The sequence below is a fragment of the Mesocricetus auratus genome, unplaced genomic scaffold (assembly GCF_017639785.1).
Source record: "Mesocricetus auratus isolate SY011 unplaced genomic scaffold, BCM_Maur_2.0 Super-Scaffold_100004, whole genome shotgun sequence".
Taxonomy (NCBI): Eukaryota; Metazoa; Chordata; class Mammalia; order Rodentia; family Cricetidae; genus Mesocricetus; species Mesocricetus auratus.
The window spans coordinates 6,874,919-6,898,081 of record NW_024429189.1 but is presented as its reverse complement, the minus strand read 5'-3'; the positions used below and the strand labels follow the sequence as shown (position 1 = coordinate 6,898,081).

General features: G+C 52.7%; 3 protein-coding genes across 10 annotated transcripts; 1 reads left to right on the top strand and 2 right to left on the bottom strand.

The window, feature by feature from the left end:
* Window positions 1-1,438: 1,438 nt before the first annotated feature.
* On the bottom strand, window positions 1,439-7,606 carry Lcn12 (lipocalin 12). Of its 2 annotated transcripts, none has more exons than XM_040745253.1 (6): window positions 5,311-7,606; window positions 4,594-4,730; window positions 3,789-3,865; window positions 3,608-3,724; window positions 3,376-3,477; window positions 1,439-1,546 (listed from the first exon to the last, which is right to left on the bottom strand). In XM_040745253.1, exons 1-6 carry the CDS (start codon window positions 5,320-5,322, stop codon window positions 1,518-1,520), a joined length of 474 nt encoding a protein of 157 aa, XP_040601187.1. In that variant the 5' UTR covers window positions 5,323-7,606; the 3' UTR covers window positions 1,439-1,517. The 2 variants fall into 2 exon arrangements, with proteins under 2 accessions (XP_040601187.1, XP_012978717.1); XM_013123263.3 differs by lacking the exon at window positions 5,311-7,606 and adding an exon at window positions 5,116-5,304.
* A 1,810-nt stretch (window positions 7,607-9,416) lies between these two features.
* Window positions 9,417-12,544, bottom strand: C8g (complement C8 gamma chain). Of its 3 annotated transcripts, none has more exons than XM_040745251.1 (8): window positions 12,326-12,544; window positions 10,803-10,947; window positions 10,559-10,695; window positions 10,337-10,407; window positions 10,144-10,251; window positions 9,792-9,893; window positions 9,682-9,720; window positions 9,417-9,595 (listed from the first exon to the last, which is right to left on the bottom strand). In XM_040745251.1, exons 1-8 carry the CDS (start codon window positions 12,499-12,501, stop codon window positions 9,582-9,584), a joined length of 792 nt encoding a protein of 263 aa, XP_040601185.1. In that variant the 5' UTR covers window positions 12,502-12,544; the 3' UTR covers window positions 9,417-9,581. The 3 variants fall into 3 exon arrangements, with proteins under 3 accessions (XP_040601185.1, XP_040601186.1, XP_012978787.1); XM_040745252.1 differs by having other exon boundaries at window positions 10,803-10,926; XM_013123333.3 differs by lacking the exon at window positions 12,326-12,544 and adding an exon at window positions 11,833-11,967.
* Window positions 11,434-16,030, top strand: Fbxw5 (F-box and WD repeat domain containing 5). 5 transcript variants are annotated; one of them, XM_021235013.2, is made up of 9 exons: window positions 11,434-11,566; window positions 12,538-12,760; window positions 13,038-13,195; window positions 13,453-13,627; window positions 13,791-13,855; window positions 14,024-14,453; window positions 14,761-14,908; window positions 14,992-15,204; window positions 15,285-16,030. In XM_021235013.2, exons 1-9 carry the CDS (start codon window positions 11,459-11,461, stop codon window positions 15,526-15,528), a joined length of 1,764 nt encoding a protein of 587 aa, XP_021090672.2. In that variant the 5' UTR covers window positions 11,434-11,458; the 3' UTR covers window positions 15,529-16,030. The 5 variants fall into 5 exon arrangements, with proteins under 5 accessions (XP_021090672.2, XP_012978785.2, XP_012978786.1 ...); XM_013123331.3 differs by having other exon boundaries at window positions 11,435-11,566; window positions 13,707-13,855; XM_013123332.2 differs by lacking the exon at window positions 11,434-11,566 and adding an exon at window positions 12,151-12,276 and having other exon boundaries at window positions 13,707-13,855.
* The last annotated feature ends 7,133 nt before the right edge of the window (window positions 16,031-23,163 follow it).

Here is a 23,163-nt window from a genome sequence, read left to right as displayed (position 1 = left end):
GGCTTGTGTGTGTGCACGTGGGCACCCGTGCGCATGCGTATACACACACACACACACACACACACACACACACAATTCATGGCCAAGGGCTAGTCCACCTGTTGGGAGACCCTGGTTCTTTACACAGAAGGATTCTTTTTTTTTTTTTTTTTTTTTTTTGGTTTTTACGAGACAGGGTTTCTCTGTATTGTTTTCGAGGCTGTCGGTCTAGCCCAGCTTTGAACTCACAGAGATCCGCCTGCCTCTGCCTCCCAAGTGCTGGGATTAAAGGCATACGCCACCACCGCCTGGCCTGTGTCACTACTTTTCTCATTGCTGCGACAGAGAATCTGAAGCAACCCAACAAAGGAGAGGGTTATCTCAGCTCCCGGTTCAAGGACTACATCCATCAGGGTGAGGAAGAACTGGAGCAGGAACCTGAGGCAGCTGACCGCCTTGCATCCACAGAGGGGAGGCACTGGAGTGATCCATGACACTCCCCAGTTCTAGCTCCTCCCTATCTTGTCCGAGATGCCAGTTCATCTATCCATACGTCTGCCCATCTGCATACCTATCCGTTTATACCCGTCTACCGTCCTCCAGTCGCTGGCCACGCCTCAGTCCAGTCACACAGTACGACCAGTGTCCGTCACCTTCACCACAAAGGGTGCCATCTTGGATACAATTAAGGATAAAAGAGACCGTGCCTCCCTTGTAGAGTTTGACTGGGGGGGGGGTCAGATATACAACAGAATGCTGAATTGTATCCCCCAGGCTCTACATGTGGTATGCCTTGAGACTAGGATGGGGGTTGGTCTTATTGGTGTCATCAGGCTTCTATGTATAACTCTATATGCTGTTTGCCCTCTATCGAAGATTATGGAGTCATCTCCAAGGATGGCTTTGGGCCATGATTTGCTCTGCCTGTCTATTGGGGCTGTCTATATACACTTAGGCATGGGTGGGGCCAGGCAGTGGCCTGCTGTTGTAGACTGGATAAGGCAAGCATTGTACTGACAACCTCTTTACTGGGGCGCATTTGGAGCTGGATTGCTTGGTTCCTGGGCCCGCTGCTTTGGCCCCTCGGTGCCTCTCTATTTCTGAATGGCTTTCCTAGGATGGCAGGCAGTCTCCACATCCCATACTCTGTCCCTTCTCCAGCCTGGGGCATCGGCATCAAGGCTTCCTTCTGCTCTGGGGCCCTGACTGCTCCTGCCGGCCACCTGAGACCCAGTGCCCCAAGGGCATGCCCGGGACCTACGACACTCATCATGTTGCTCCCAAAGCTCTGCTAGGTCCAGGTGGCCTGTGATCTCACACAGCTAGTAGTCAGGGGAGGTGTGGAGTCTAGGTGTGGGGGTTGAGGAGCCAGTTTGGGGGTGCTCAGAGGATGGCCATCATGGCCCTGCAGGGTCAGAGGCCCGTGCTCTCCCCACCCCATGGTCACACTGGTCATTTCTGGAGTCACAGGCAGCGTGTTTATTTGTGCTGAGAGCAGACGCAGGGTGAGGCTGCGCTGGCAGGAACCATCCCGTTCTTCAGCAGAGCTTCTGTTCAGGTACCCAGTCTAATGGGGTGGGGACAGAGTGTTGGGACGGTGGATAAAGAAGAGGAGCAGGGGAGAGGCTTGGGAGGGACAAAGGCAGGCAGACTGGAAGTTGGGCAGGGCTCCAGAGAAAGGGCTAGGAGGCATGCCCCTCAGAGGGGACCTCTATTGCCAGTCTGGGGTCCTCCAGAAGCCCCTACATAGCCCTGTCTGTCCCTGCAGGATCCTAGACTCATGGTATGACACAATTAGTGTTAATGTTGGTGTAAACATGTACATGATCCCATATCCATGTTGTATAGGATGTGACCCAGGTATGGTGGCACAGGCCTAAAATACCAGCACCCAGGAGACTAAAAAAGAGAATTGTGATTGCCAGACCAGCCTGGGCTATACCCCAAGTCTCCATTGTTGTGGAATATTTTTTAAGGTGTGTTGCATTTGTTTATGCTGTGGAACATTTGTTTAATGATGCAAAGATGTCTTGCATTCTTTTTGTTTTTGTTTTTTGTTTTGCGAGACAGGGTTTCTCTGTATTGTTTTGGAGGCTGTCGGATCAGCCTGGCCTCGAACTCACAGAGATCCGCCTGCCTCTGCCTCTCGAGTGCTGGGATTAAAGGCGTGTGCCACCACCGCCCGGCGATGTGTTGCATTCTTTCATGTTGCATTTGTTTAACTCTGTGAAGCTGTGTTACTTTTGCCTAAAAGACCTGAACGGTCAGGGCTAGACATGGCTCAGAGGTTATGAGCACTGATTACTCTTCCAGAGGACCAGGGTTCAATTCCCAGCACCACATGACAACTCACAGCTGTCTGTAACTCTGGTTCCAGGGTATCTGGCACCATCACACATACATGCAGACAAAACATAAAATTAAAATAAACAAAGAGCTGAATGGCCAATAGGGAGGCAGGAGAATGGAGAGGTGGGGCTGGCAGGCGGAGAGAATAAATAGGAAGAGAAACATGGGAAAGGAAAACAGACCAAGATAGAACAAGGAGAGGAGAGCGCTAGGGGCCATCTATCCACCCAGTCATGGAGTAAGAGTGAGACAGAGAAAGATAAAAGCCCAGAGGTAAAAGGCATACAGGATAGTTTAAGTTAAGAAAAGCTGGTTAGAAACAAGCCAAACTAAGGCTGAGCATTCATAACTAAGAATAAACCTTCGCGTGTATTTATTTGGGAGCTGAGTGGTGGGCCCCCAAAGAGTAAACGAGTGAAAAATAGTCAACAGCATCCTAATCAAAACGACAAGGGTGCAAGATGACCGTATCTGTGTGTGAGCATGTGCCTGTCTGCATGTTTCTGGGCACATGCTTGGGTGTACAAATGTGTCTGGGCAGGTGTGGACTGGAGGAGAGCATGGCGGGGAAAGTCCTTGGACAGGGTGGGGGTTGGAGATCCTGATCTGCCCATGACAGGAGTGAGGCTGGAGACAGGACTCCGCTCTGAAGGCCCTTGGCCTTGGGCTCTCGGAGACTTTCCTGCTGCAAACAGGCTGTCCAAATTCTCGAACTTCCCTGGATGAACTCCAGTCTCCTGGGAACAGGGAACTATCCTCCCAGGACAGGAGAAGCAGTGTGGGGAGGGGGCAGCCTGGGATAGGGGCACGGGGTTGGGAGGAAGTGGCCTGGGACTCAGATCAAGAGCCCTGAGCGCCTCACTTCTGACTCAGGCTAAACTCAGTGAACAAGCTCTTGCGTTTGGACCCTGGGACTACAATACCCCGAGGATGTGCAGTGCCCTCCTGGAGAGGGGCCATGGGACTTGTGAAGACTGGGGAAGGTGCCGCCATTGTGTCCAGGTCCCACCCCGTTTTCCCATCACCCACTGCCCACAGATCCATTACCGGTCACATCGGGGAAGATGAAGTTATTCTTTGTGAGCTTTTGGGCTTTGCCAAAGCAGATGAACCTTTCTATAATCTTACGAGTAAGCCTCCAGTTTCTACCTGTGGATGGAAGAGCACAGCATGGCTCTCAACACTCGGTGGTGAGGTATCTGCCTCCAAGCCATCCCCAACCCAGGAAGCACCACCCTGACCAGGGTTCTGCACAGGGCCCAGGGAAGCAGGGGCTCACCCAGAAGGCTGACTCTGGTGATGGTGTAGCTGCTCGTTTTTCTGAGGGACAGCACCAGGGAGAAATTGGTATAGTCGGTCTCGATCACCTGTACGTCTTCTTTGTCTGCCCCAGACCCTGAGGGACACACATGTAAGATACCCAAGGCAGCTGTGGCCCCTCCCACCCACCCCTCTCTCACCTTTGTTTTCCACAGTGAACTGCCCAGGCTTGGCTGTTGGGATCAGGGTGTAGGACCAAGTGTCACAACGCTTGCCCCTATGGGAGGGATAGGCAAGGAGGGAGTGGGGGGGAGGCAAGGGGATAAGGAAGTCAGCCAGGCCCACCCTGATGGACCACACACACACACACACACACACACACACACACACACACACACACGAACGCACGCACGCACGCGCGCGCGCGCACACACACACACAAGCCTTTTAAAAGACCTACACTCCAGAAGGATGCACAGAGCTCTCCACCTCCCCAGGCCTCCGCCCTGGGGTCCTTCCAGTTACTCTGTACCCTTCCTGGGAGCCTGGCTCAGTGCCATAGGAGTGATTCTTGCTCAACCCAGCACTGGTCCTCAAATCCACAGGGATTTGCCATGTCAAAAAGAAAGTTTCTGGGTATCTGTAGATAGCCTCCTGTGGCACCCAAGCCAACAGGCTCCAGAAATGGACAAGAACAGACTCCAGGTAAGGGCTGCCTGCCACTGTAAAGATCCTGGAGGACAGGCAGAACCAAGACAGGGACGGAGAAAGAGGTCCCTGGCCTTACAGGAGTACCAAAAACCCGTTAGCCTTCTGTCTCCAGAGTGACTAACAAGATGGTTCCTCTCTTGTATTCAGCCCATCACTGGGTTGGGCTTTTGCAGTGGTCATTAAGCAGGCTGTGCTAGACATGGTCTCTAGATGTGTTTCCTCAACCCCACGCAGGGCTCCTAGAACACAGCCCTGAGTCCTTGACTGTTTGGGCAGGAAAGGCACCCTACTCACCGAGTCATGGAGTTGGTCACCTGGAAATAACTGTTGTTTTTTAGCTCAAACGAGGTGATGTAGGGATTCAGCAAGGACCGGTGCTCAATGCTGTAGGTGTTGCCCGCCAAACCAAGGACAAACCACTCCCCCTGAAACTGCATGGCTGGTGGTGGGCATAGCTAGCCCCCTCCCACCACACCCTGGGCAGCCCAGTCCAGCTGGGAGCCCCTCCTCAGGAGGCTACTTCAGGCCAGCTCTGCATCGATGATGCCGGCAGAATCCCGAATCTGCTTTTAATCTAGCAGGTAGGTGGTGGCCTTGGTCAGTAGCCATGTGGCCTTCGCAAGCCTCTGTCTCTGTCCACAGAGGGAGCAAACACAGGCAGTGCAGACGGTGCTGGGGGGTGGTCGTGGGCTCACTCAGGAACTCTGGGTTCAGGCTCTGCCCTGGCCTCCCTGTGCAGTGCCCACCCCCTCTCCACAAGCTGGGACCCTATCCAGCTGCAACCTGCGTTTTCTCCTTTGAAAGAAAGCCCTGTACCTGGTCATTTTCAAAGTTCGTCAGCTGGGGAAAGCCTTGAGGCGTGGCTGGATTCAGGCCCTCCAGGATTTGGGGAAGGGTGAGGACCAGCCACAGAATCCACCAAGGGCCCATCATAGCAGTGACCAGGCCCCAGAGGGGCAGACAGCGCCTGACTGAGGAGTGACTATTGTTGAAGCTTGCTCAGAAACCTACCTGTCTTTTCATGACGCACCTGGCCAATGCTCCTCCCTGGGAGCGTGGCAGACCAGGTGGGTGTGGAGGGAGGGCAGGGCTGACCCTCCTCAGACCCTAAACACCTACCAGGGTCTCTTGGGCCCCAGCCAAGGAAAAGAAAGCCTGCTGGGTCCAGCTGGGACCAGCTGGGGCTGTCTTGTGACTCCAAAAACCTTCTCTCAAGTGGTTCAAACATCTGCCCACGTCTACCCTATCTGACCTTCATGCCAAAGAACAACTTGTTCTAGGCAGGGGTCAGGGTATCCTTAGCTTTCACAGCTTTTTACCCATGGATCTGGCCTGACAGCCTCCAAGCAACTCCATAGCCGCCCCCCTGCACACCCCCAAGTTCTAAAACCAGTGTAGCATAAGCACTGACTGTTCACTTGCAGAACACAGAGCTGGTAAGGGGGAGAGGGAACCCAGGTAGGAAGTACTGGGGTATTTCAAAGGACCTTCCATGCAGAGGGGAGGGGAGTCTCATTCTTTGACAGCAGGGCCCTATGGGAGCAAGGTCTATGGGAGTGGGTCCCTAAGGAAGTGGGGTCCTATCGTTGCAAGATGCTATGGAGCAGGACCCTATGTAGGATCCTGCTGGAGAGATAGGTGCCGTGCTCTCCCTGGTCACAGGCCGTTGACTTGAGAGACAAGCTGTGCAAACTTAGTGTAGGTGGCTCCTGTCTGAGCTTTTCTGAAGGAGGTTCAGAGCCATCTCAGCCTGTTCCCTGTGCTGTCTTTTCTGCAGGGCAGGACACTTAGAAGACTTGGAGAGCAGAGCAAGAACAGACCAGGCCTCCAGGCCCCGCCCACGCCTATGGAAACGTCACAAAGGGGACTTGCCCTCAGGAGATAAGCCCTATGGGAGATGCAGGGCAAGGCCCTAAGAAGCGTCCTGGCTTTGCTCTTTCCTAGGTCTCGGAGGCTATTGCGCCTATGTACTCCATTTCCCCTTCAGGGCTGTCCTGAAATGAAGGGTGGGCAGCCCAGTGTGCTATACTAGATTTATGGATACAACAGTACTGTCATCCTGGGACCACAGGGGATCTGGGAACCTGTGTTGTGTCCTGAAACTGAGCAGGGCCTTCTCCAAGACCAGGGTTAGGGGGAGGGGACAGGTGATGGATGACACAGATGCCCATGCAACACTTGAAGAAGCAGACAGCGCAGGGTGAGACCATCCCACTGGCAACCCTGGCACCCTGGGAGCATGGCCCTTCTGATCCCTCTTCTCTGAGCCTCATCCCTGCCCAGGGCCCCTCCCTTGCTCTCTTTCTTCCTCCTACCTGTCCTCCTCAGCTGCCTCCATCTTTCCTTCCGACAGGGACAGCCAAAGCAAACCACCTTCTATCTGCCCTGTCGCCCCTCTCTGGGAAGACTCCTGAGTGCTGCCCTCTGCTCCCTTCCCTCATCCCGAATTCTTTCCCAGGACACTGTCCTGAGTCGCAGGAGGCCTCCTGGAGGACTGTAAACAGTGTTCATATGCAGGGGCTATCTGTCCATGGGGCATCTGGGTGAACAGGAGGGCAGGTGCACTACTGCTCGCTCCTGCCTGTTGAGAAGGGGCACAGCACCTCACTTCCAGGCAAGACAGGACAGGTCACCTGCTCTGTAGCCCCTCCAGGTCAAGTCCTCTAATCCTGTGGTCTCAGGCAAGGTGGTCAGCTACATATTGGCTTCTACAGAATTTTAAACTTATTTCTTCTTAGATATTTTAAATTACTTATTACAATTCAAAGTTGATATAAAATTATAAGAAACATTTATGTATGAATATGTGTATGTATTGTATACCATACACATGTATGTATGTAGGTAGGTGTACAAGCATGAAAAGCAAGAGAACATTGGGTATCCTTTCTGCATTATTCCATTGAGACAGGGTTCTCACTGAACCCGGAGCTATGCTGGGATGCAGCAAACTTGTCTGTGTCCAAACCCTTCGGTGATGGGGTTAAAGATAGGACTGACCATGCCAGGATTTTTTTTCAAGACAGGGTTTCTCTGTGTAACAGCTGTCCTGGAGCTCTCTTTGCAGACCAGGCCGGCCTTGAACTCACAGAGAACCACCTGCCTCTGCCTCCCAAGTGCTGGGATTAAATGCATGTGCCACCGCTGCCCTGCATGTCAGGATTTTTACACTTGTTCTGGAGATCCAAACTCACATCTGCATGATTGTGCAGCAGGCATTCTTACTCACTAAGCATCTCTCCAGTCCCTATAACAAATATTTTTTTTTTGGTTTTTTTTTTCAAGAGAGGGTTTCTCTGTGACTTTGGAGGCTGTCCTGGAACTCGATTGGTAGTCTAGGCTGGCCTCGAACTCACAGAGATCTGCCTGCCTCTGCCTCCCGAGTGCTGGGATTAAAGGCGTGCACCACCAACGCCCGGCCCCTATAACAAATATTTTAAAATGAAAAAGATATGCATGGGCAGTGAGATAGCTCAGCAGGTAGGTATTTGTCTCTAGGCCTGTCATTCTGCATTTGATTCCCAGAATCTAAGAAAAGTGGAAGGAGAGAACCAGCTCCTGCAAGTTGCCCTCTGACCACACAAACATCCCCCAGCCCGTCAGGCACACATGCACACACACGTACACAGTGTCCTCAGGTTGGCACAGAAGCTATTGACTGCATGGTCCATGCTTAGCTCATGAAGACCCACAAGGCAACAAGGTAGAGATTCAGAGGGCTGGGTCTTGGCTGTGTGAGCCCAAGCCCTACCAGAGTGAGGCCATCGCTTTCTGTTAGGGAACACAAGACAAGAAGGAAAAGGTGTTCCTGGGGCCAGGGCAGTGAGGCCAAGGCCAGGCCCGCAAGGGCAGGGCGCTCTTGTGAGCTCTACTTTTTTTTTGTGGATAGGATAGTCTCCTGAAATTCCTCCTCCAAAGCCGCTGGTAGTCCACCCTCCTTCCGTCTATATTCCCGCCCTCCCAAAGTCTAGCTGCCCAGAGATCCTGGGTGATCAGAGCCTCCTCTGGGGCAGCCGTGGTCCCAAGAGCAGCCACCCACCCCTATCGCTACAGCTCTCATTCCTCCAAAGAGCCAGCAGACAAGACTTCCTCTGACTTTGCTCTAGGAGTCATACAGCAGTCTTGCTAGAACTAAATCTCACTTGGGGTGTCCTGGGGCTGCTAGAGGGGAGGACATGGCAGGCTAGGGAGACAAGGGGCTAGCCCACCTTTGTCTTCCTGTCATCAACAGACGGCTGAGCCTGGCCTTTAAGCGCCCAAGGAGCAAGGACTTGCCTAGTTTGTGTCCCTAGGTCCTGGGACACTTGAGAAATGCTTATCAAATGAATGCTGGAAGATGTCAGGCCACCAGCAAGGCAATGTCTGAGGCAGACGCAGGTGCAGATGCAAGCCCAGCTGTTTCTGGGATGATGCGCAGTTCCCTGAACTCCAGCCGTGGTCTTCAGAGTCAAGCAAAACATCCCAGGTCTGAAAAGAACAATGCTCCTGTCTAGAAGGGCCCAACGCCTCCCTTATGGGGATATACACAACTTGCTTCTGACTCCCTGCGGCTGGTAACTTTGACTACAGTCTGGGTAGGGGTTGCTGGGGGACAGCTTATAACAGAGGTTTGACCTACATGTTGAGAGCCCCATGCTCACCCCTAACTGGTCCATTAAGTAGGCTTCCTGTTCCCTGTTCCTGCGGTACAGTTTTCCGTTCTACATGCTCCAACTGTTCCCTCAAACCCACCCTGGTATCTTCCTAGCAAGTGCCCCTGGACCTATAGCTCTTTAGCCTCAGGGGTCAAGGGTCAGGAGGGGCTTAGAGGACTTGTTGGAAGGGTTATGTATGTCTCTAGAGAAGGCACCCTGGACAGGGCCCTGAGTTCCACTCCCATGGGCACGAAGCCAGCACAGTGGGCTGGGGTCGGGGAGTGAGGGAAGGCAAATGCTGGGCAGAGAAAGCCTTCACTGCAGAGGGGGAAACAGGGAGAGCAGGGATTTTTGCTTCTGGGCAGAAGGAGCCTTTTCCAGCCCCACCTCCCGTAGGGCAGAATCCTCAAATAGCCAGGGGGCCAGCTGCCTTCTCTCCCCACCTCAGCCTGGTGGAACTCCCATACAGGATGACAGAAAAGATCCACGGCCAAGCCTGATGTTTACTGAAAAGCCCCAGCTTCATTCATCATACAGAAATGTATGAAGGGGTTGATCCTAGGGGCAGACAGGAGAGACTCCGAGGTTCAGGGTGCTCAGAACTCTGGGGAGCCAGTCCACCGTCCACGGCTTCTCCTCCAGATGGCCTCATCTCGGGACCTCTGCAGTGGACACAAGCCTTAGCAGGGGCAGACAGAGCTGACCCTGACCTCAGCCCCCACTGCCCGGCCCTGCTGACGCCACTCACCGTTCAGGATGTGGAACTGGTCCGTGGTCTTGCAGAAACCTAGGGGCCCAGGCAGTAGTAAGGGGCTGCAGGGTGTCAGGCAGGAGGTGACTGGGCTGGGGGAAACTCACCATACTTGGGGAAGAAAAAGATCTGGTGTTCTGTTAGGTTGGCTCCCCTGACTCGCTGCTCAAACACATCCAGGGCAGAATCACTCACGGGCAATGAGCGGACTGCGGGACAGACAGGGTTTCTGTGGTTTCAGCAGGACAGGGTACCCAGGACACAACCAGGTCTGTCCATGCCCCATCTAATCCCCACAGCAGCCCCCCCCTCCATGTAGCTGCTCCTCCCAGGGTGCCTGCTGTCGAGAGTATTGGAATTGGAAGGGGATGGGGAGGGTCCATGTGCCCATGTGGGGTCACCCAGCCCTTCCAGGGTGCAAAGCACGAGGTCACGTGTGGGTAGAGAGCTAGCACGCACCGTACAGTTTCACAGACAGCTTCCTTGCCTTCTCCAGATACAGGATGGCAAAGTTCTGGTAGTCAGTCTCAGCAACAACCACATGCACTGGCGCACGGCCCCCTGGGGCTGACGGAGAAGCATAGTAGCAGCGTAGCAGCTCCTCACCCCTGCCTCCAGCCCTGCACCCTCTTGCTTGACATCCTTGCCTCACCTTGGAGCAAGAAGCGGCCAGGGACCCCTGTATCTCCAAAGAGCTGGCGTACCTGCCAACAGATCCCGTCTCTGGGGAAGGGAAGAAGGTGTGATATAAGGAGACACCCGAGGCTCTAGGAGCGCCAACCCAGGTGGAGCCTTATGAGATGTCTACCTAGGCTACAGAGGAGCTAGGGTGCGGTTTAGGGTCAAGAGGACAGGGTAAGGCACTGGGACTCACAGCTTTCGGAAGGTGCTGACAGCCATGGCAGCACCCTGAGGAGCCGTGTGCAATGTGGTGGCCTCAGCCCGGTGGCCCTGCTCCTGAAGAAAACGGCATGCAGAGCCCACAGCCACAAGCAGCCATGTCCCTGCGAACTGAGGGCATTGGGAGGGCTGAGGACTAACTCTGGGAGTGGGCACCCTGGGTCAGTCCTGTCACACTTTGGCGTTATCCCCTCCCCCCCTTCACTCCCAGCGTTTACCTGCTGAGCACTGAAACTGGCCTGGGCCTGAATGGTGCTGATGGGGGAGGCAGATCCAGAGAGCTTTCGAGCCCTTTGGGTCAGCGAACTGGTTGTCAAGAGCAGGGTGAAGAACAATACAGCCCTAGGGGACAGCATGGCGGGCCTGTCGGGGACAGTAGGCGACAGGAGAGGGAGGTGGAGGGCTTCACTGTCCCAGGTCAGAGTCCACTGTCCAGTACCACAGGAAGCACTGCCCAGGAAGTCTACATCTGTCTTCCGCTTATTGAACCCCTACCCCAAGCTAGGGTCCACCCCAGAACCTGGCCTTGCCGGAGCTTGGCATTGTGGACCAAGTGCAAAGTCTGAGTTGACTTCTGCACCCTGATTTCCACTTGAGGTCAGTGCTCAACCCTTTGCACGCCAGTAACTGGTCTTATCCCCACAGTCAACAACAACGCGCTCCTAAAGCTACTTGTTCCCAGCCCAGCAGCTGAGAGAGCCGGCCCAGAGGCTCGAACCCGTCCAGCTGGGCGGGGCTCGTTACTGCCGCCCTATGGAGCAGCCAGGAGCAAGTACTGTGCTACGGGCAAGAGCGTACGATCGCGCGGATCGCGCGCAGGCGCGTAAACACCGGCCCGGGGCCCGAGGCGCAGGCGCAAGAGAGGAAGCCATCGATGCCTCGGGGCTCGTGGCGTCGAGCCTGGCTCCTCCGGAAAGACGCGGAGGCGGGGGCTAGAGCGGCGGCGGAAGCGGGGCGCAGCGCAGCGGGCGGAGGCGCCGCGGTGAGTCCCGGCTTTGGCCCCGCCGTGCTCATCTGTGTCATCTGCCCTGTCCCTCGTCACCGGCCTTGTGTCCCATTACGCCCAGGCCTGCCGTCACCTGCCTCGTGCCGCCTTTGGTGTCCCTTACTCCCGGCACTGGCCTCCGGTTATTTTCCCGGGCCTTGTCCCGGTCACGGGCCTCGCCCTGCCTGGCCCTACCTCCACTGGCCTGTGCCACTTTCGCGGGCTTTGCCCACCGTCACCAGCTTTTTTCCAGCAATACCTACACACGTCAGCCTTTTGTCGCCTTATCTGGCCGGTAATGGCCTTGGCAGGCTGTCACCATCCTAATCCACCCGGCGGTGGATAGGTGAATGGAGGCGCTACTGCCGGTTCTAGCTAAGCAGCAAGCCTGGTTCCTGCCGTCCGCCCTGACATTCAGAAACCCCACCCACTCTTACCGCCCTCCTGCTCGGGCTCTCCCCTGAGTCCGCAAGGCAGAGGCCACTGGTCAGGAGGGGAGCCCCTTCTCAGAAGAAAGTCAGCTGGTCTCAAATCTTGGGGCAGCAGGGTCAAAGGCAGGGTGGGGTGTCCATCACTTGGTCCTTACTGGTAGAACTTGGAGCTGCCAGTTTGGGCAGCCCAGCCCTGTGTGCCTGCCTTGGTGCTCAGATGTGTCCCCGGGCACAGGAGTAAGCATGGCGAAGGTGTCAGAGTTCCCCACCTGGAAGGTATGAAGAGGGGGGCCACCTCCCACTCTTCAGGTTGCACTGGGCTTACCGTCTGGTCCAGCAAGTCCTTCGGCGCTCCTGGAGGATGCGACGTGGTCCAACATTACTGTCTGGGTGCTTCAAGAAGTGTTGGGTGGTACCCCCTCTCCCACCACACATGCTCAGTACAGTAGAATTCTTGGCTGGGCAGTTGGTGGGGCTGGAGGAACAGCCAGGGCCTGCCATGTCTGGAGGGCCAGCCCGTCAGTCTCTCTCTGATAGGTTTCAGGACCGTCTGGGCAGAATGTCACGATGGACGAGGGGGGCATGCCCCTGCTCCCAGACAGCCTTATCTACCAGATCTTTCTGAGCCTGGGCCCTGCAGATGTGCTGGCAGCTGGGCTGGTGTGCCGCCAATGGCAGGCTGTATCCCGGGACGAGTTCTTATGGAAGGAACAGTTCTACCGTTACTACCAGGTGGCTCGAGATGTGCCCCGACACCCAGGTCAGTACACACACACACACACACACACACACACACACACACACACACACACACACACACACAACCTGCAGGCCTCAGGGCAGGGGCTCACGGCTCCGGGACCTCACACATGGACCGTGTTGGGGGGGGGGGAGGGCGTCTCTGTGATAGTTGAGTCCTGATTGGTGAGCGGTGGGTTCCAGAAGCCCGCCAGTACAGCTCAGGGTAGCCATGCTGTCGGCTCTTGGTCTTTAGTAAGGGAGCCTCGCAGGCAGGAGTGACACTGTATTGCCCACAGCGGCCACGTCCTGGTATGAGGAGTTCCGGCGGCTCTATGACATGGTACCCTGTGTGGAGGTGCAGACGCTGAAGGAGCACACCGACCAGGTCCTGCACCTCAGCTTCTCCCACTCGGGGTACCAGTTCGCCTCCTGCTCCAAGGACTGCACAGTGAAGGTGAGAGCACCTCTCGCATGCAGAGAGGGTCAGGTAGGACCTGGACCACGCCACACCCCGAGCTGAGAGCAGCTCTAACCTCCAGCTCCAGGGACCAGCCCTCTGCATTGGTAGGGTGTGATGCGAGTGGGTGGTGAGGACCTAGGATGAGATTCTTGCCCGTGAGGACTCCGCACCCTCAGTGGGGAAGAGTCAGGACCTGCGGTGCTGCCAGAGCGAACTGGCCAGGTGATTACCGCGCAGCCCCTCCGGTGCAGATCTGGAACAATGACCTGACCATCTCGCTGCTGCACAGTGCAGATATGAGGCCGTACAACTGGAGCTACACCCAGTTCTCCCAGTTCAACCAAGATGACTCATTGCTGCTGGCCTCAGGGGTGTTCCTGGGGCCACACAACTCCTCCTCAGGCGAGATAGCTGTTATCAGCCTAGGTGAGTGTGGGCATCGGGTTGGGCTGCCTGCCCCATTGTGCCCTGTCAGCAGCATGCCCAGCTGTGGCCTTCCCCCCAGACTCCTTCGCCCTGCTGTCCCGCGTGCGAAACAAGCCCTACGATGTGTTTGGCTGCTGGCTCACAGAAACCAGCCTCATTTCAGGGAACCTGCACCGCATTGGAGATATCACCTCCTGCTCAGTGCTGTGGCTCAACAATGCCTTCCAGGTGCAGACTGGGGCAGGGACAGGCTGGGCAAGCAGGTGGGGCAGGGCGGAGAGCTGGAGGGGAAGGTGTGGGCAGGGCTGGGCATGGAAGGGCAGGTGCAGGGCCAGGGTAGGCTGCTCTCTAGGCTAGCACCCACCTGTTGTGGGCCTTGGCTTGTGTCCCACGTAGGATGTGGAGTCAGAGAATGTCAACGTGGTGAAGCGGCTCTTTAAGATCCAGAACCTCAACGCTAGCACCATCCGCACAGTAATGGTGGCTGACTGCAGCCGCTTTGATAGTCCGGACCTCCTGCTGGACGCTGGCGACCAGGGTGGGCTCCCCTGCCGAGTCTTTGACCTAGGTGGGGACAGTGAAGAAGAGGCCCCTGACCCGGGTTTGCACACCTCTGGTTCTGGCCGTGTCAAGGAGGGTTTGCGGCGCATGTGGGATAATGTGTTGGATGGACATGCACAGCTAACAGATTGTGCACTGGAGACCAAGGTGGCTGAGCTGCTGGCCCAGGGCCACACCAAGCCCCCAGCGTGTAGTGATGCTGACACCAGGAACAAGTACCTCATCTTCACCACTGGCTGCCTCACCTACTCACCACATCAGATCGGTAATGGTGGGCAGGGCAGACCTGGGAGGGTCAGCAACCGCTGTGGTGCTCCCCAGACCCGCAGGTCCATAGCACAGCTTGGGTCGTGCCCTGGGCTACAGCTCTGGCCTTGACACACTTGATTCTGTGTAAGAGTGGTGACAACCCAGGCAGCGGATTGGTTGGCAAGTGACCAGGTGGGCACCTGTGCTTGAGTCTAAGTGTAGGCAGTTTGTGGACCACTATGGCTGTGCTCTTGGATTGGGAGTCCTCTGGTGGTGATGTCCCTACAGGCTCTGGATGACCCCTCACCCTGGTCTCCATGCAGGCATCAAACAGATCCTGCCACACCAGATGACTACAGCAGGGCCTGTGCTGGGTGAGGGCCGGGGCTCCGATGCCTTCTTTGATGCACTGGACCATGTCATTGACGTGCATGGGCACATCATTGGCATGGGCCTGTCTCCTGATAACAGGTGGGCCTGGTGTGCTGGGTGGGACACCACAGATGGCCCAGATGGAAGAGCATGCTTGTACCTAACATGTATCCCTTGCTCAGGTACCTATATGTGAATAGCCGTGCCTGGCCTCCTGGCTCAGTGGTAGTTGACCCCATGCAGCCACCACCCATTGCAGAGGAGATTGACTTGCTGGTGTTCGACCTCAAGACCATGCGGGAGGTGAAGCGGGCTCTGCGAGCGCACCATGCCTACACGCCCAATGACGAGTGCTTCTTCATCTTCTTGGATGTCAGCAGGGATTTTGTGGCCAGGTGTGGGCTCAGGTGGACCCCAGGGCTTGGGTATGGGCTCCAACAGGTGGGTGTGGGCTCATCCAGATGCTATCCCACAGTGGGGCTGAAGATCGGCATGGCTATATCTGGGACCGCCACTACAACATCTGCCTAGCCAAGCTGCGGCACGAGGATGTGGTCAACTCGGTAGTCTTTAGCCCCCAGGAGCAGGAGCTCTTGTTGACAGCCAGCGATGATGCAACTATCAAAGCCTGGCGTTCACCACGCACTGTTCGTGTCCTCCAGGCCCCACGCCCACGCCCACGCCCCTTCTTCTCCTGGTTTGCCAGCCGTAGGCGCTGAAGGCATCAGTGACTTGAGCCATTTGAACCCACTGGGGAAAATGATACCCTGTGGTTCTTTACTGCACTGGGGCAGAGTAGCTCATAGCAGTAATGCCTTAGGAGGGGACAGCCTGACCCCCACACACTCACACGCAACCTGCTCACTTAGCCATCAGGCTCAGCACTAGGGTACTAGGGTAGCCCTTGTTGGCAGCACCAGAGATCCCATGTCAGCCTCTTGGCCAGCTCGGGGTGTATGGGACAGCAGAAGTCCTGTTCTTCACTTACCCTCTTCCCCAGGCTGCAGCTCACACAGCTCCAGGCTGACCACTGCCTGGTTACCTTTTATGCTCAGCAAAACCCACACCTTGGATATCCTGTACCCTGGGTGGCAGGCCATAGGCTCTGACCTCTCATAATTTGACTTGCGCTACTGATTGAGCGGCCTGCAGTGGACCACGGGTGCTGCATGTTGCACTCATTAACTGTTCGGGTTAATGAATAAACAGTTGGCAACAGCACATGCCATCTAGTCTGTTTATAGGGTGGGGCCCCAGGCTCTGCTGGCCAATGTCATCCTGGTGATGTCTGCCTCAGGGATCCTCCAGGAGGCTGAAGAGGAAGTGCTGGTTCAGGTGTGTATCCCTGGCCTTCAGGGATGCAGGAAGGTAGACACAACGAAGCCTCGTACAATGCCTGGGGTAGGGTGGGCTTTAACACAATCGGTACCATCAGAAGAGCTTCCAGGCAGGTATAGTGGTACAAGCCTGGAACCTTCGCTCCTCAGGGAACTGATGCAGGAGGATAGGGAGCTAAAAGCCAACCTGGACTACAGAACAAGTTCAGGGTTGACCTAGGCAACTTGGTTAGTCCCCAGCTTGGAAGAGTAAAAGAAAGCTTTTGAGGGAAGCCAGGAGGAAACAGTTGTGTAGAGGCTGGGGGGGCTCAGTGTGGAGCACGTGCCTTGCATGCCTTAGGCCCAGGTTCCCTCCCTAGCGTGACAAAAGCAACAATGATGATCATTCTACACAAGACCCTCAACCTAGGAGGTCAGAGCCTATGAGACTATTCTTGCCCTAGCCCAAATCCAACAAGTCCTAATATACTCCCGAGATGTTGTAGCAACTGCCTGGGAAGGACTTTGGATTTGTCTGATTTAAAGTAAAAAGAAAACAGTAGCACCTGTAAAACAAGCAATGCACTAAAAACAAACAAAACAGGAAGAAATCAGGTGCACATAGAAATTTAAAATTGAACTGTGGAAAACAACAGTAACGAACTACAAGTTCAAACTTTTAAATGTTAGGCTTCACTCGTCAAGGAGTAGACTGAGCATCATGGAGGGGCAGAAGCAGATAAAGAGCCAGAGGTGACAGCCAGTCAAGATGGCTCAGTAAGTAAGGGAGCCTGCCACCAAGCCTGACTTGGGTCCTTGGGACCCACATGTAAGAAGGAAAGAGCTGACCCCTACAATCCTCTCACCTCCTTATACCTGCCATGGTGTGTGTCTCCTTATGTACAACATAAAAATATAACTTTAAAAGAGGGGAGACACACATCCCCGTGAAACTGCAGCCCAGCAAGGGCACAGAGAAGCCTGACTCTTGGGGAGACAATCTAGTTCTAGAGTAGACAGAACATGTCTTGGGGCTCCAGCTCCCCAAAAGTGGCTGCAACCGACCAGAGCAACGGCTGAGAGTGTGGAGTGCGGGGCAGGAGGCAGTACTCACTCTGGACAGCACCCTTGGCATCCAGGCCTAACTCCATGCAGCTGGAGTCTGGAGTGAGCACTGATGGAGTGAGCTGCATGGAAGTGCCCTGCCTTTGCTGGGTCTCCCTTGAGCACCCTAGTGGTGGAGGGAGATGGCTACTTTGTCTTACAGTACAGTTCCAAGAAGGTGGGCATTGTGTTACTGCTCTCCCTCGATCCTCTTGTCGTAGGGAACCTACTGGGGTTCAGCCGAGGAAGGGCAGCACAGCTAGGTGACTAGAACCCCAAATATCTGGGTAAATGGCCAAATGAGGGGCCTGAGGGGAAGCTCAGGCAAGTGAAAAGAATCAATTTTAACAACTGCTGGTGGAGTTTAAGTAGGTACAGATAAAAAGAACACCATGAGAATTCTACATTTGAAGTAAAGTTCAAAATAACAACTCCGAGCAGACCACTGAAAACTTAAGTGCACATTTAAAGTCTTTTTATTTATTTATTTACTTAATGTATGTATGTTTGGTGCACAGTATTGTGTCTGCATGTGTCCCTGCAGGCCAGAAGAGGGCACCAGATCTCATTACAGATGGCTGTGAGCCATCTTGTGGTTGCTGGGAATTGAACTCAGGACCTCTGGAAGAGCTCTTAACCTCTGAGTCATCTCTCCAGACCCCCATATTTAAATTCTTAAAAATTTTTGGGGCACATACAGCACTTTTGGGGTTCAGAGGACAACTTGCAGAAGTTGGTTCTCTTTCACCATGTGGGTTCTGGGGATCAGACTCAGGTTCTGAGGCTTGGCAACGAGCACCTTACCCAGGGAGCCTTCTCGCTGGCCCTAAAGTGTATTTTTATCTTTGGGATAATAAAACTACTACAAAGAGGTAGTTAAAATGATAATAAACTAAAACAGAACACTAAAATGTTCAAATAACCATTCCATTATAGGTAGGCAAACCAGAAAACCAGTGGAACACAAAATCTAAGCATATCAAAAAGGATATAAAAAGAGAACCTTTTAATTTTTTTTTTGTTTTGTTTTTTGAGACAGGGTTTCTCTGGCTTTGGAGGCTGTCCTGGAATTCGCTCTGTAGACCAGGCTGGCCTTGAACTCACAGAGATCCGCCTGTTCCTGTGTCTGTCAAAGGCTCTCATCTTTATAAAGATACTGGGCCATGGATGGATTAGGAACCACTTTGATGACTTTATCTTAATTTGACTACCTTTCTAAGGATTCTACTTTCCATTCTGATGGCCTAGGAATTCTCTGGGGTAGTTAAGGGTATAGAATTCAGCCTCTGATAACGAACTAGCTGTATGGAACAGGTCTATGCAGAACATACTACCCACTAGCAGGACATACCCCTCCTACAGTGCCCAGAGAAAACCAAGTAAGACCACAGCCTGGGTGGGTTGCCAAGCAAATCCTAACACCTCCAAGCTTTTTTGTTTGTTTGTTTTTTCGAGACAAGGTTTCTCTGTATTGTTTTGGAGGCTGTCCTGGAACTTGCTCTGGAGACCAGGCTGGCCTCGAACTCACAGAGAACCGCCTGCCTCTGCCTCCCAAGTGCTGGGATTAAAGGTGTGTGCTACCAACGCCTGGCTGCCTCCAAGCTTTTTTAAAGACTGAATAGTTCTGTGTCTTAGTCCACTTACAAACCACCACAGCCTGAGTGGCTCATGGACAAGAGTTTATTTCTCACGGTTATGGAGGCTGTAGGTCTAAGGGCAGAGTGCTGCAGACTCAGTGCCCGTGAGGGCTGTTTCCTGGGTAATAAAGGCTATCTTCTGACAGATCTCACACGGTGGAGGCCTGAGTACACATTCCCAGGCCCACAAAGGTTCTAGTTTCATGATCCAATCATTCCCAAATACTCTCTCACTGGAGTCATGTTTCAACATATGAATTTAGGTGAGACAAAAATATCTGGTCTTGTCTTAGTCTATTTTGGCTGCTATACAAAGGCCACCTGAGACCAGCAAACATGTAACCAACAGTGTAACTGGCTCACAGCTGCAGAGAGGAGTCAAGGTGAAGGCGGCAGTGTGTGGTGAGAGCCTCACCAAACCACTGTCTGATACAGAGGACTGGAGTTCACCTTGTAAAACGGCACCAGTCTTACCCATGAAGGTGGAGCCTTTACCCCCTAATTTCCTCTAAATACTGTTACAGTGATCATTAAATTTCAACACAAGGGGTTGGAGAGATGGCTCAGCAGTTAAGAGCACTTCCAGAGGTTCTAAGTTCAATTCCCAGCAACCACAACTGTCTCTAGTGGAATCTGGTGCCCTCCTCCGGCATAAAGGTGTACATGCAGATAGAATAAATAAATAAACCTTAGCTGGGCTCACTGGCACATGCCTTTAATCACAGCACTTGGAAAGCAGAGGCAGGCAGATCTCAGCCTGGTCTACAGAGCTAATTTTAAGACAGCCAAGGCTACACAGAGAAACCCTGTCTCAAAAAAACAAAACAAAAAAAATGTTCCTTTTATCCAAAAAGTTTGCAAATCTTTTATTTTTTAAAAATTATTTTGCTGGGAGAGGTGACACATACCTTTAATACCAGCACTCTGGAGGCAGAGACAGGCAGATCTTTGAGTTTGAGGCCAGCCTGGTCTACAGAGCGAGTTTCAGGACAGCCAGGGCTACACAGAAAAACCCTGCCTCAGAAAACAAAATTATTTGTATGTATGGGTGTTTTGCCTTCATGCATGTTTGAGTATTGTGTGTATGCAGTGTCCAAGAAGGCCAGAAGAGGGCATCAGCTTCCCTGGTACTGGAGTTAGAGCTGTGACCTACGATGTGGGTTCTGAGACTCGAACCCAGAGCCTCTGGAAGAGCAGCCACTTAACAACAGAGCCATCTCTCCGCGCCCCATCTTCTATAAACTCCACTCTCCCTTTCATGGCCACAATGTTTGAGTCCTCTAATCAGCTGGCAACTGTCCCCCACCCCCCACCTCCGGCAGCATGGTCACTGGTGGCCTGGCTCCTGACACTATGAGGAAGCAGCCAGCCAGGCAGCCAGTCCCAACAGGCCAGTGTCAGGCCCCTGCACCGGGCCCTGCAGAACCACCAGCCCAGGCTTCCGTGGTACGAGGCTGGAGTCCCGCCTACCTGCGCTTCTCTCTCATCCCCCTGATCTCCCCTGACCCCACAACTGTGACTTGTACCAAACGGAAAATCAATTCCCAGCAGCTAGCTTCCCTACTCCAGATATTAAAGGCACAGAGTGAGAGAAGATACCTAGGTGAACTTCTGGTCTCCACATGCAAGTATACTACATGCACCCACAAACACATTAAAAAAAAACCCTCACACCAACAACTACATACAACGCATAATAAATAGGTAGATAAATATGAAAGACACAGCAGTTTCAATTTCTCTTCAGCGGGCTTGAATTTGGCAGCATCGCTATGCTTGTGCTCAGGCACTTACCAGGGCTACAGAGACAGAAGCTCTGTAAGACCATACATCCATCTGATACTGAGATGGGCAAGTGACTGAGTGATCAGGAAACACGGGACATGCTAGAAGGAATGACCCACATCTCAGGTATCATAGGCAGGAAGCTATAATACCATGGTGGTGAGATTACATGTCACTTAATAGTGCACAATTTAAAACTTAGGAATTGCTTGCTTCTGGGATTTTTTTTCATTTAATTATTTTTGGATCTCAGTAAAAACTGGGTAACTGAAACTGTGGAGTGACAAAAATAAATCAGCAGACCAATACACTTCACAAATAGACAAAAGTCCTCAATCAAATGCTATCAGGTCTAACCCAGCAAGATATAAAAGTAGGAGTACACCAGAGCCAAATGGTGCTCATTCCAGGAATGCAACGCTGGTTCAACATGTGTGATCAATTTAAGCAGCCACCTTAGGAAGAGGGCCAAGAAAATCCATAAGGATGTGTCACTTAAAGCAAAAACAAAACAAAACAAAAAAGGCATGTGACAAACACTCAGTCGTGATTTAAACAAAACAAACTACTAGGGAACTGCTCACCATGAAGGGCGGGCCACCCTCCAGTGACATCGCAGCATCTCTGTGGCAGCAGAGCAAGGACACGCACGCTCACACGCCTGCTCAGTGTCACCCTGAAGCCTGAGCTGCTGGAACAGGGTGAACAAGGAGATAAAAGTGACACATGGAAAGAAAAAGCAAAACTGCTTTCTTACAGGTGACACAGCTATTTACATAAAAATCCCCAGCACGGGGCGGGAGAGACGGCTCAGAGGTTAAGAGCACTGGCTGCTCTTCCAGAGGTCCTGAGTTCAATTCCCAGCAACCACATGGTGGCTCACAGCCATCTATAATGAGACCTGGTGTCCTCTGCTGGCGTGCAGACAGACATGGAGGCAGGCTGTTGTATTCATAATAAATAAGTCTTTAAAAAAAATCCCCAGCACATAAGGAAATGCAGCCTAAGTAGGAGAACCACTAGCTGAGCATATTGATATTGGGGCACAAGCTGTGAGGAAGTAAGGGATGTAGTACGTCACAGTGGCGTCAACTCCACACGTCACTGGACTTAACACCCAGCCACTCAATAATCCCAGGGGATTTTATAACTACAGGGAAGCTAATTCTAAAACTTGTATGTATTGCTCACAGTATAGAAACAGTTCAGTTCTGAAAGAACAAGCTACAGCATGTGAGTTAATATTTGTTATAAATACGACGGCCAGAACAGTAGTGTTGAGAAAGTGCACAGGTCACCTGTGACAAGCAAACGTATGACAGGAAAAGCAGCTCCCTGGGGAAAGACTAACCCTTCTCCAGAAGAGCCAAAGCCAAGCCTGGGCTAGAGACGCTGCATTTTACACACAGCTGAAACACTGGCACTGACTCAACACAGCAACGGGTAAGCAACCACAAATTGCCAGAATTAACACAAATCCAACATCTTGTGAAAAAACCAAAAACACAAAAACAAAACAAAACCCTAAGAAATAACATACCTGACTGTTACATGGGAAACTCCAGAATGACTAGAAATCACAAAAGACTGTCATGATTTGATGCTAGCAAAGAATTCTGAGGGGATTGGGGAGATGGTTCAGTTGGTAACATGCTTACAATGCAAGCAAAAAGACTCAACCTCCACAATTTATACACACACAGAAGCTGGAGTGAGCCTGTGGTGGTGGTGCACACTTTAATTCCAGCAGAGCCAGGAGTTCAAGGCCAGCCTGGTCTACAGAGCAAGTTCCAGGACAGCCAGGGCTACACAGAGAAACCCTGTCTTAAAACACAAAAACAAAAAAAGTCTCAAACTCAACAATGACAAAATATACAACTTAAAAATAAGATAAAGAGCCCTCTTCTGGCATGCAGATATACATGCAGAGCACTCATACAGAAAATATAAATAAATAAAAATAAAAAACAAATAAAAGGTTAAAGAGAGTGTTGGAGAGATGACTCAGCAGTTAAGAGTACTGGCTGCTCTTCCAGGGTCCCAAGTTCAATTCCCAGAAACCACATAGTGGCTCACAACCATCTCTAGTGGGATCTGATGCCCTCTTCAGCATAAAGCTGTACATGCAGATAGGACACTCATATACATAAAATAAAGGTTAAAGATATAACCTAAAAAAAAGATGTTAGCCGGGCGGTGGTGGCGCACGCCTTTAATCCCAGCACTCGGGAGGCAGAGGCAGGCGGATCTCTGTGAGTTCAAGAGCGAGTTCCAGGACAGCCTCCAAAGCAATGCAGAGAAACCCTGTCTTGAAAAACGAAAAAGAAAAACAACAACACATACGATGTGAAAATTCGGACAGAACAGGTACATAAGCAGGTCTAGAGGGCAATATCTCCTTCTCAACCACAGTGTCTTCCCATTTCCTGTTGTGGTGGCTGGAAAATGGACTGAGGCAGACTGGATATTCCTTCTGACTAATAAAGATGCCCAGTACCCAGACCATGGTGCC